This window comes from Mytilus californianus, unplaced genomic scaffold (assembly GCF_021869535.1).
Source record: "Mytilus californianus isolate M0D057914Y unplaced genomic scaffold, xbMytCali1.0.p SCAF_1, whole genome shotgun sequence".
Taxonomy (NCBI): Eukaryota; Metazoa; Mollusca; class Bivalvia; order Mytilida; family Mytilidae; genus Mytilus; species Mytilus californianus.
In genome coordinates this window covers 74,026,598-74,039,224 of record NW_026262581.1, presented here as the reverse complement: position 1 = coordinate 74,039,224, position 12,627 = coordinate 74,026,598, and the positions used below count along the sequence as shown (strand labels likewise).

Below are 12,627 nucleotides of genomic sequence, written 5' to 3'. Positions count from 1 at the left end.
CCGATTCTTCAGGAAAATCGCATCGGATGAATCTAGTGAAACAGGAACTATACTTATCAATGGATTTATTCTTTTTACATTCAGCATATTACTTTTACATTGAAAGTATGCACTCACAGGCGAGGGAACAGGGTTCGTAAGAATCATTCACGATCTTAATATCTTTTTATCGTTTTTGTACTATTTATCGTTCTAGTATTTTAGCCGTATTTCTGTCTGTCAACTGAACAGTCTTTAATAGGCCCATTAGTAACCTTTAATTGTTATTTCCGTAATACGGAAGAGTATCAACTCGATTAAAACATCTTGTCACGTCAAAAGGTATAAGTTAAAACAAATGGTGATTTGTTGTTTCTTAATGCAAAGGGGAAAATATTGCATGCTTGATAAAAATATAAATATAGGCTGTAAGAAATGAATGGCAGAAAAAATATTACAGATAAAATAGACAGTCGGTACTTACAACTTTTGTAAGGATGATAATCCATCCAGAGATCCTCTTTCTACAGAGGTGATCCTGTTTGACTGGCTATGTCTACAAAAAGAATTTGCGAACTGAGTAATAAGTAATTTACCAATTTGCAAATTTTATCTTATATGAACTGCAAATTTAATAGAAAGCTAAACACTTAGTTATATAATTTCGATAATGATAACAATAAACTCTCCAGGTTCGTTTGTAATAATATGGAAATCTAATAACTCGAGAGTTCACATCAAGCAATATCAAATTTCCTCTCGTTAAGAAACTTATAAATCTATTTTCAAATTCTGTATATTTGTCAGTCCGACAAATGTGCTACCCTCTATAGAACTAATACTATTGGTCGATCAGTCTTTTTAATATGATATATAATATAATAAGCAATTCATGTTTAATGTTTTTAAATTGTTTCTTTTATACAAACATAAGACAATTAATGAAATTATAATGGCAGCAGAATGTACTTTATATATAATCTGGAAGCGATTCATACTAAAACTTAGCGCACGACCAACTCTTTTATAACCCAACAATTAAAAGAAAAGCCTGAATGATTGTAATGAAATGTTTGATATCAAAATAAGCTAAAACAAATCTGTTTTCTAAAGATAAGTTAAAATTGAAAAGATAAAAATTAACATTCTTTTATTTCTTAATTGCTTCAGAACTTCTATCGTAACAAGTATCAGATTTTATATATTTTACATATTTCAATGTTTCCACAGTGAAAATTACATTAATTTTGTATTTATCAGCACTATACAAGGACAACCTATATATGGATTGTATATCTCCTGTTTGATAAGATATTCCATAGCTTGTAATGAAATTGATTAGGATTTCCTTGATATGGAGTAACAGAATACAAGGAAGCTGCATAACAATGTCATTCACGGAAAGTTAACGTTATCTGTTCAAAATTTTGTTGATCGTTTCTATTATATGGTTTACTTTTGGAGATATCTGATGCATAGATTTTAACGAATCGATCCATATGGCTTGATCACATTTCGTCCTCTTTGTCTCATTCATGAAATAGCGAATGCGAATTTTACCCGATTTTTCATTTTGAAGGAAGAACGCAGCGAGTAAATCTAGTGAAACAGGAACTGTATTTATCAATGGATTAATAAAATTGAGAATGGAATTAAGAATTAAGTCTTTTTACTTTCAGCATAATACTTTTAAATTGAAAGTATGCACTCACAAGCGAGGGAAAAAGGTTCCCAAGAATTATTCATGATATTTGTATCTTTTTATCGTTTTTGTATTTTAGCCATATTTCTGTCTGCCAACTGAACAGTCTTCAATTCGCCCATTAATACCCTTTAATTGTTTTTAACGTAATACAAAAGAGTACCAACACGATTAGAAAATTTTGTCACGTCAAAAGGTATTATAAGAATAATTTCGATAAAACATATGGTGATTTGCTGTTGCTTAAGGTAAAGGGGAAATATTGCATGCTTGATAAGAATATAAATATACGTTGTAAGAAATGAAATGGCGGAAACATATTATAGATAAAATAGATAGTCGGTACTTACAACTCTCTTAAGGATGATAATCCATACAAAGATCCATTTTCTACAGAGGTAATCCTGTTTCTCTGGATAAATCTTCAAAAAGAATTTGCGAACTGAGTAATATGTAATTTACCAAGATGAAACATTATATCCAATATGAACTGTATATTGAATAGAAATACAATGTCTTAATCAAACAAAATGATAATCTGTTGTTGTTGTTTGACGTATACTTTGAAATGTTTCATATTTCAGAAGCACATGAATAGAAAACAATAGGCCGTGGGAATCAGTTCTAAAGTTAGCAAATTCAAAATCATTTCACCAGGACAAAGATTCTTCAATTCATTTTTTTAATTTCAATAAAAAATAATAAAAATAAACTCTGCAGGCTTTTTTCATTTAATATAGAAATATATTAAATCCTATTGATATCACGCGATATATAATTTACTCTCGTTATGAAATCTGTAGATATACTTACAAAATCTGTAAATTTGTCAGTTCGATAAAAGGACTATCTGCTATAGAACTAATACTATTGTCTGCCAAGTCTCTGTAATATGATATATAGTAAAATAAGCAATCTACGATTAACGTGTTGGACTTGTTTCTTATAGACCGTACATAACTTATAAGAGGGATAGGCCGGTGCATACTAAATTTTATATCTTCAAAAATGTTGATGCCCGTCTTTTTGAATCTTAAAAAAAAATTGTCATCAAGAGATTTCTGTGAAAAAAAGTAATCCCCCTGCTGAAATTAAAACAGATAAATAAAGTCTTTTAAAAATATATATCAAACCTAGGAATCACCGAATAGAATGAAGGTGTAGTACTTTACTACCAATTCAAATATGCAATTTGGTAATCCAAATTTTATCAACTATTTAAAAAAGTAATTTCCGTTTACTTTTCTTAGTGCAGAACGCTAATTAAAGGCAAAAGTAGTATACCGCTGCTCGAAACTCATAAATCGATAGAGATAAAAACAAATCCGGGTTACAAACTTAAACTGAGGGAAACGCATCAAATATAAGAGGAAAACAACGACACAACAAAAACACAACATTAAAATGTAACACACACATAAACGAACTATAATATAACAATGGCCATTTTCCTGACTTGGTACAGGACATTTTAAGAAAAAATGTGGGTTGAACCTGGTTTTGTTGCATGCCAAACCTCCCGCTTTTATGGCAACGTCAAACATATCACCAAAACGACAACATCACATGACAGGACCACAATACAAATAAATGGGAGAACATATAGGACAAAGAAACACAATATCATACCGTTTCATCATATTTATAGAATGCACTAGACAACTGTCAGAAAGTGGACATTATTCATTAATCTACAACAATGAGACTTCACTGTCATTTTTAATTCAATAACTAGAGTCGTTATCACGCGTCTTTATGGGAAGTAAATGTTATAATTTCAAAAGTTGTATGGAAGCAATCATAATATTGTTGACTTATTTGAGATATCATTTTCATAGATCACTACGGATAGATTTATTTGTCTAGAACATATTTCGTCCACTTTCTCATTTATGATATGAGCGAATGCGATTTTTACCAGGCATCAAATGCGTCAATGAAACTGGAACTCTTTACCTTTCCTTAGCGCTGTAGAACTAATACTGCCGAAAAAAATCTCCATCCTCCTATAGTTTTTTCGTATTTTACTTATAACGAAATTTAGTTTTCTGACATCCGATGTAACACTTTTACACTGAAAGTAGCAATCACATGCGAGACACAGGATTCAAGAGAATCATTCCCGATCTTTTTGATCTTTATTGTCTTCAAATCATTTTTCTGTCTGTCAACTCACAATATTTGATTCGCCAATAATATCTTTTAATTGTTCTTACTGGAAAAGCGAAGAGTTTACAGGACTATACAAATCTTGTCCCGTCATAAAGTATAAGAATAATAATCTCGATAAAAAAATGGCTGCTTAATGTAAAGGGGAAAATATTGCATGCTTGATAAGAATATAAATAAAGGTTGTTAGAAATGAAATGTCCGAAATGATCTCACAGATAAAATAAATATTCGGGACTTACAAGAGGATTAAGGAAGACAGTCCATCCAGAATTCTATTTTCTACAGAAGTGATCATGTTGTCCCTGAAATATCTACAAATGAATTTGAGAACTGAGTAATAAGTAATATGCATAGGTGCAACATAATATCTTATATGAACTGCATAATAAAAAGAAAGCTAAACACTTGAAGTAAAGCCAAAAGGATTAACAATCTTTTTCTTTTTTTTAAACGATGATGTTTTTGTTGTTGCTTAACGTATATTTGCAAATGCTGCATGCGCCATAAGCACACGAAACGAAAAGGTAGATCAGTTTTTTAAATACAGTAGGGATCAGTTATAAATCGTTCGAATCAAAAATATTTCAAGGTGTTGTAAAGATATTTTAATTCGTTATATGATTTCGATATTACCTACAATAAAGTCTCCAGAATCGTTTGTAATGATATGGAAATCTAATAACTCGAGAGTTCACATCAAGAAATATCAAATTACCTCTCGTTAAGGAACTTATAAATCTATTTTCAAAGTCTGTAAATTTGTCAGTCCTACAAAAGTGCTACCCTCTATAGAACCTATATTGTTGGTCGATCAGTCTTTGTAATATGATATACGATGTAATAAGCAATTTTTGATTAATGTGTTTAGATTTTTTTTGTTTATACAAACAGAAGACAATTTATGAAATTGTAATGGAAGCAGAATGTAATTTAGGTATAAAGTGGAAGCGATTCATACTATAAATGAGCGCACGACCAACTTTTATATAACCCATTAATTAAAAAAAACCTTGAATGATTGGGATGAAATGTTCGATATAAAAAACAGATCTCTTTTTCAAAGATAGGTTAAGATTAAAAAGATTCAATTTAACAATCTTTTATTTCTAAATTGCTTTATATCAGAACTTCTGTGTAATAACGATCAGATTGATTTTAGCTGAAATATTTTACATATTGATTTATCAATTTACAATAGCGTTTTGATCAAGTCAATTTTGTATGTATCAGGTGTTGTGAACAAGTAATTGTACAATAAAAATATAATACAGTAAACAAGATTAATCTAATTATATCTTTCCACAGTGAAAATTATTTTATATTTAGCAGCACTATACAAGGACCGCCTATATAATGATTATATACCTCCTTGTTGATACGATATTCCATAGCTTGCAATTAAATTGATGATATTTCCTTGATACAGAGTTACTGGATACGAGAAAGCTACTTAACAATGGTTCTCATGGAAAGTTAATGTTATCTTTTCAAAAACTGTTTGATCGTTACTATTATATGGTCGACTTTATGAGATATCTGTTACATATATTTCAATGGATCGATCCATATTGCTTGAGATTAAACGTATGAAAATGTTCTTGGTAGAGAGAAACTGCATGTGAGGAAGCTCCTTTACAATGGCTTCTTCGTGGTAAGTTTATGTTATATTTTCAAATGTTTTATGGAAGCAATCATGACATGGTTGATTCTCTTGAGATATCTATTTAATAGATCATAACGGATAGATTCATTTGTCTAGACCAGATTTCGTCCACTTTTTTTCTTTGATTATGCATGTATAAGAGAATGCGATACATTTTCTTATTTTAAAGGAAGAATGTAAAGGATGCTTCTAGTGAAACAGGAACTCCTTATCCTACCTAGTTCTGTAGACATATTACTATCGAACAAAAATCACCATCAATATATAGTTTTTCGTATTTTACTGATAACTGGATTTAGTCTTTTGACATTCGATATAACACTTTTACACAGAAAGTAGCAATGTCACGCATTACACAGTGTTCAGGAGAAACATTCAAGATCTTTTATATATATTTTTTTTCTTTAAGTCATATTTCTTTTTGTCAATATTTCTTTGGCCCATACTATCTTTTATTTGTTCTTACTTGAAAAGCGAAGAGTAATAACAAGACTATACAAATCTAACCCCATAATAAGATATTATAATAATAATCTCGTTAACAAATGGTTATATCTTGCTGCTTAATGTGAAGGGGAAAATAGTGCATGCTTGATAAGAATATAAATATAGGTTGTATGAAATGAAATGGCCGAAACGATCTCACATATAAAATAAATATTCGGGATATATAACGTTTGTAAGGATGACAATCCATCCAGAAATCCATTTTCGACAGAAGTGTTCCTGTTTCAACAGAAATATCTTTATATGAATTTGTGATCTGAGTTGTAAGTAATATTCCTAGGTGCAACATTATACCTTATATGACTTGCATATTAAATAGAAAGCTAAACACTAAGAGGAGTATAATTTTTTTTTGTTGATTTACGTTTATTTGCATATAAGCAAATTTATACAAATGAAATTGTAATGTAAGCAGAATATAATTAAGGTATGAAGTTGAAGTGATTCATACTAAAAATGATCGCACGAGCAACTCTTTTATAACTCTTTAATAAAAAGCCTGAATGATTAAGATGAAATGTTTAATATAAAACTAAGCTAAAACAAACCTGTTTTTTTAAAGATAAGTTAAGATTAAAAAGATAAAACTTAATATTCTTTTATTTCTTAATTGCTTTATATCAGAACTTCTGTCGTTATAACCATAACATTAATTTTAGCTGAATTATTTTACACATCAATTTACAACAGCGTTTTGATGAAGTCAAAGTTGTTTTTATATCAGGTGTTGTGCAAACAAATAGATGCAGAAATAATGCAGTAAACAAGATTAATCTAATTCTAACGTTTCCACAGTGAAAAGTACATTTATTTTGTATTTAGCAACACTATACAAGGACCACCTATATATGGATTGTATATCTCTTGGTTGATATGATATTCCATAGCGTGATATTAAGTTGATGAAAATTTCCTTGAAAGAGAGTAACTGCATACGATGAACTTACTTAACAATGACTTTCATGGAAAGTTATCGTTATCTTTTCAAAAATTTTTTGATCGTTACTATTATATGGTCGACTTTTTGAGATATCTGTTGCATAGATTGCAAAGGAGCGATCCATATGTCTTGACCACATTTCGTCCTCTTTGTTTCCTTTATGAAATAGCAAATGCGATTTTTACCTGATTTTCCCTTTTTTAAGGAAGAACGCAGTGAATGAATCTAATGAACCGGGAATTATACTTATAAATGGATTTAGTCTTTTTTCATTCAGCATAATACTTTTACATGGAAAGTATGCACTCACAGGCGAGACACAGGGTTCCCCGGTTTCATTCCCGATCTTTTATATTTTTTATCATTTTTGTATTTAGCCATATTTCTGTCTGTCAACTGAACAGTCTTTAATTGGCCCATTAGTATCTTTTTCTTTTATTTGTTCTTACCTTAACACGGAAGAGTACCAACAAGATTTAAAAAATCAAAAAATCTTGTCATGCCAAAAAGGTATTAAAATAAAATGGGGATTTGTTGTTGCTTAATGCAAAGGGGAAACTATTGCATGCTTGATAAGAAAAAACAATTTGCAATGTCTTAATTAAATAAAATGATAATTTTGTTGTTGTTGCTTAACATATATAGTCCGTTTGACTTCTATAAATCTTCAGAAAATAATTCTTAAAAAAACATTTTTTTTTGGTTGATGTATGTTAATGTATGATATATACGAACTCTGACTATGAATATAATAATTTTGGGCCAATAATCAAAAAAGTTACCCATAAGGTCTCTATGTTACTTCTATTTTTTTGTATATAAAATACTTGATGGAGTAAGTATGAATAGTGCAACAGCCTTCCATTCAAAACAAAAACATTAGACATGTGCTTTGAATGTTTGTTTTATTGTACCATGTGACTTAACAGGTTTAAAGCACATGTCTATGTTTTTGTTTTGAATTTAAGGCTGTTACACTATTCATACTTACTCCATCAAGTATTTTATATAAAAAAAAATAGAAGTAGCATAGAGACCTAATGGGTAACTATTTTGATTATTGGCCCAAAATTATGATATTTATAGTCAGAGTTTGTATATATCATACATTAACATACATCAAGAAAATAAATGTTTATTTGTAAAAATGAATTTTTAAGAATTATTTTCTGAAGATTTATAGAAATCAAACGGACTATACTTGCAAATGTTGAATGTTTCGGAAGCACATGAATAGAAACCAATAAGCCAGTAAGAAGCAGTTCTAAAGTCAGCAAAATCAAAATTATTTTACCTGAACAAATATTCTTTAATTTGTTGTTTTAATTTCAATAAAAAAAAATAAAAATAAACCCTGCACGCTTTTTTGCTATAATATTGAAATTAAATAACTCTAATTGATATCATACGATAATAAATTTACTCTCGTTATGAAATCTATAAATATTCTTACAAAAAATGTAAATTTGTCAGTCCGATAAAAGGAATATCTTGTATAGAACTATTATAATTATTGTTTGACAAGTCTCTGTAATATGATATAAAATAAAATATGCAATCTATGATTAAGGTGTTTGACTTGTTTAATATATACCGTACAACATTTATAAGAAGGAAAACCGGTGCCTTCTTAATTCTATATCTTCAAAAAAGATGATGCCCGTCTTTTTGAATAGTAAAACAAAATTGCCATCCAAAGATTTCTATGAAAAAAAGTAATTGCTCTGCTAAAATTAAAAACAAATAAATAAAGTCTTTTAAAAAAATGTATTAAACCTAGGATTCGCCAAATAACTAAAGGTTCAGTACTTTACCACCAATTCAAGTATATGCATGTCAAGTTAGCTGCCGTTTCGTTATTCGTTTTTTGATATTCAATAACCAACTGGCTGCTGGTAAGATGAAAGTAATAAAAATTTAAATATTATATAACATTAAAAGCATAAGAGTCATAGTTAAAAGCAGTAAAAAGAGGTACATTGTAGGACATCTTTTTGTGACCCTGTCAAGTTATTGTAAATTCTCGTTATTACAAATATAAATCCTTATGTAAGTCGTATACTTCTCTTTATGAAATATAGATTTTTTATCAATAAAATGCAATCAAAGATTTACTTTTAAAACATGACATTTCAAGAAACAAAACAAACGAACACTCTAGTAACATTTGAAAATATAAATAGAAACAACTATGGAATGCCGAATAGGAGATATTTTAGATTGACTTAATATTCAACATATATTCAAGTAAAAGAACCCAGGGCGTTGGCAAGACTTTTCTGCTCTTTCATAATATTGTGCATATAAATAATTAATAAATAAAAATGACATCAAGAGGAATTCGGGTACACTTTTTATCTTCTATGTTTACGGAGGGCTTCAAGTGCCAGTTTTGATATTCCAAATATATAGTGTAAACATACTGGAGACCAGTGAAATGACAGTGAGACCACTTTGGTGCTTCAATGTCCACAAGATTTTTATAATCTTTTAGACTATGTATATATACAGATGTTGTCGAAATGATTTCTCCCAAAAATGTCGTCTTCGATATGTACGGAGGGCTTAAGTGTCACTTTTCAATTAAAGATCGTTCAAAATTCAGGTAAAAGGGCCCAGGGCGGAGGATAGACCTCCTGATCTTTCAATCTTCGGAATATTAGGCATATACACATAGTTGGTATATAGATACAGATGACATGAAGAGGAATTTATGGAGGGCTCAAAGTGAAAGTTTGATATTCAAAATATATAGTGAAAACCTAACGGAAACCGCTGAAGTGACAGTGAGATCACTCTCACTATTTACTGTTTTCACTACGGAAACGGTAATTTTAAACTTAACAACTCTTAAATGACTGAATTTACCGCGAGGAAAAATGTCAAGATATTTTTCAGTTATTCAGTACGTATTCAATACCCTGACCCGCGCAGGATATTCAGTACAGTTCAGTACTGGTCCAGGTAATTAAAAGAAAACGACTTGCATTTGATTCAGCAGCGTCAAGAACGTTTTCGCTCCAATCAGTACATCGATGAAATAGTTGTACAGGAATTTTCAGTAGTGTTCAGTGCCAGGTAAATCTATCGATTTTGACATAAAATAGTTTGTGCAGATTCATAAGGCTTGTCTCCCTTTATTCGAGCTTGGATTATAATTTTCAGTACATTGATCGATTTCTAAATGATATTGATTTCTTTCTGTGAAAAAAAAACAACTTGTGCCTTGTTCAGTTGTCCAAAATGAAACATGTTTGAAAGTTAAATGATTTTACAATTAAATGAAATCTGTTGTCGGAATTGCGTACACATTTTTACCTAGCTTTATCGACGGAAGCGGCTATTGAAAAAATGCAAACGTTTAAATGGCAATCCCCGCTTTCAGTAAAAATCGGGTCCTACAATTTTATGACTTTATATATCTTGATGAATAAAGCGTCAAATATATTTTGTTATTGTAAATATCAATTTTCTCTGTGACTATGACACGTAGATTTATGAGAATAAAGTGGATCTATTCACTTTACAATTTATATTTGTTTTATGTTTATTCGAATACATGCATGATCATTAAGTATATAAACCTGTTAATTGTGACACATTAAATCAGCCCCATATACGTCCAAATACGTCATAAAAACCTCAACTTGATTTAGATTTTGACCCTATATGAATCTTTGCAAAAATCTTCCTATGACATATAAAAAAAAATATAAATAATATTAAAACTGTTCAAGACATTTTTGTATCAATTTGTATATATAAAAATATAATATCAAGAGGAGCACGACAATTTGCACATGAGTATTGAATTTTCTTAAAATACATTTCGTGTCGGTAACCATAATTAGAATCCAATTGAAAATATGTTCAAAACAATATATAATAATATATAATAATTGATACAAATCTGCAGATATGTTTATTTTTTTCTGATTACACTGTGATTCTATAAAACACCTAAAAGATCATTCATAATAAAAAATTGAAAAATGATTTAAAATTCCGAAAAAAATTACCTAACACACAAATACAAGAAATTTGAGAGGATGTGATGTGGGTTTGCAGAATAGAGAATAGAGAATAATGGGAAAAAATATACCCAAACAAATAAAGAATAGAGAATAATGGGCAACAAGTATAAAGAATAGAGAAAAACGGCCTGAAAATTAAAGAATACAGACTGAATGAAAGACCCCATCAAGACCCTCATGTAATACCGATTTGTGAACGTATATGCAAATCTTCCATACATGTAGGTTTACATAAAAGATTTTATGATCTAATTTTATATAATCTTAACGAAAATGCTATGTCTGAAACTTATGTACATTTCTTGCAATGTGTTTCTTTGACAAATAGTATGTAGATCAAGCACAGAAAGCTTAACATGACTTGTGTTGTATAGAAAAACATTGAAACATACATATACCTGTAGATCTACAAATAAAGTTATTTGATGCCTTATTATCTCCTAAATTGCTGTATGGTTCCGAAATATGGGGATTTGAAAATACAAGTATTATTGAAAAAGGTAATCTCTAGTTTTGTAAAAGAGTGTTACATGTCATGCATGTAAGAACCAGCACTCCGGGTAATATTGTTTACGGTGAACTTGGGCGGGTGCCTCTAGATTGTCAAATAAAAACCAAAAATAATTTCTTTCTGGTGCAGACTTCAGCAGTGCGAGAATAAATTATCAAACATACTTTACAAATTGATGCTTAAATTGTCCAAACATCGATATTACGAATTCACCTAAGGGACATTTATATTCCTTTATAAAATCGGAATTCCGGTAAGAGCCATATCTATTGAAACTGTCAAGTTCAAGTCGAAATTTATATATGTAAGTTACGTACCTGTAACTTGAAAATGCCTATCGATTACCGGAAGGTAGCGTATCATATCAACGATGAGATATTCTGCCCTTTAATCCAAGATCGCTTAATTGGAGACGAATTCCATTATTTATTCATTTGTAATCATCATTTAGTTGCACACGTTCGTTTTAAACTCATACCGCCGCACTTTACTTATTTTCCATCAAATTATAAAATGTATGGTTTATTATCGCACTGTAATATTTCGCTTTTGAATAAGCTAATTGTATTTAACTTTAAAATATCATCACTATCTTAACGCATTGAAATTTGATTATTATCTAATCGATGTCACTACATTACACTAAGGGACAAGTCTTGATAACCACGTGTACACTTGTGGGTGTTAAATTGTACGTGCTTTGTGAGACAGGTCTTTGAATGGTTACTTAAATGTCAATTGTTCATTCAATGTGTATCAACCTGTAAATAACGAATTTATTGTTTCATTGTTACTATTTATATTTATATTGTTAATGTATTTCTGTTATATGTATTCTATCTCCTGTGTCGCAGTAAACTGCAACTGAGTTATGAAATAAAGTTCATTGATAGTAACACGATAGCTCGTTTTAAAACTGTCTATTTTAACCCACCCCCTTTTTTTGTTTAGTGTTTAGATACATTATATCTACATTTGAGAAGAGAGTTGAGATAGTTTGGTAATCTGTCGAAATCAAAATAAAATGTGCAAACATATAAAGATTCTACATCTGCATGATTTTTTTTAAATTAAAAATTAAAATCTAAATATACACAGGTAGTTTTCCACTGAATGTAA

At 29.8% G+C, this 12,627-nt stretch overlaps 1 protein-coding gene across 1 annotated transcript in view; it reads right to left on the bottom strand.

Annotated features, from left to right (window-relative positions):
• The window catches only part of LOC127723977 (slit homolog 2 protein-like), a 64,028-nt gene that overhangs the window by 30,246 nt on the left and 21,155 nt on the right, over positions 1-12,627 (bottom strand). The window contains exons 3-6 of the mRNA XM_052230689.1: positions 4,093-4,164; positions 2,495-2,566; positions 2,032-2,103; positions 464-535 (exon numbers count right to left, since the gene is read on the bottom strand). Coding sequence (XP_052086649.1) covers positions 464-535; positions 2,032-2,103; positions 2,495-2,566; positions 4,093-4,148 — 272 coding nt within the window. The 5' untranslated portion in view covers positions 4,149-4,164. The remainder of the gene's footprint in view (positions 1-463; positions 536-2,031; positions 2,104-2,494; positions 2,567-4,092; positions 4,165-12,627) is intronic.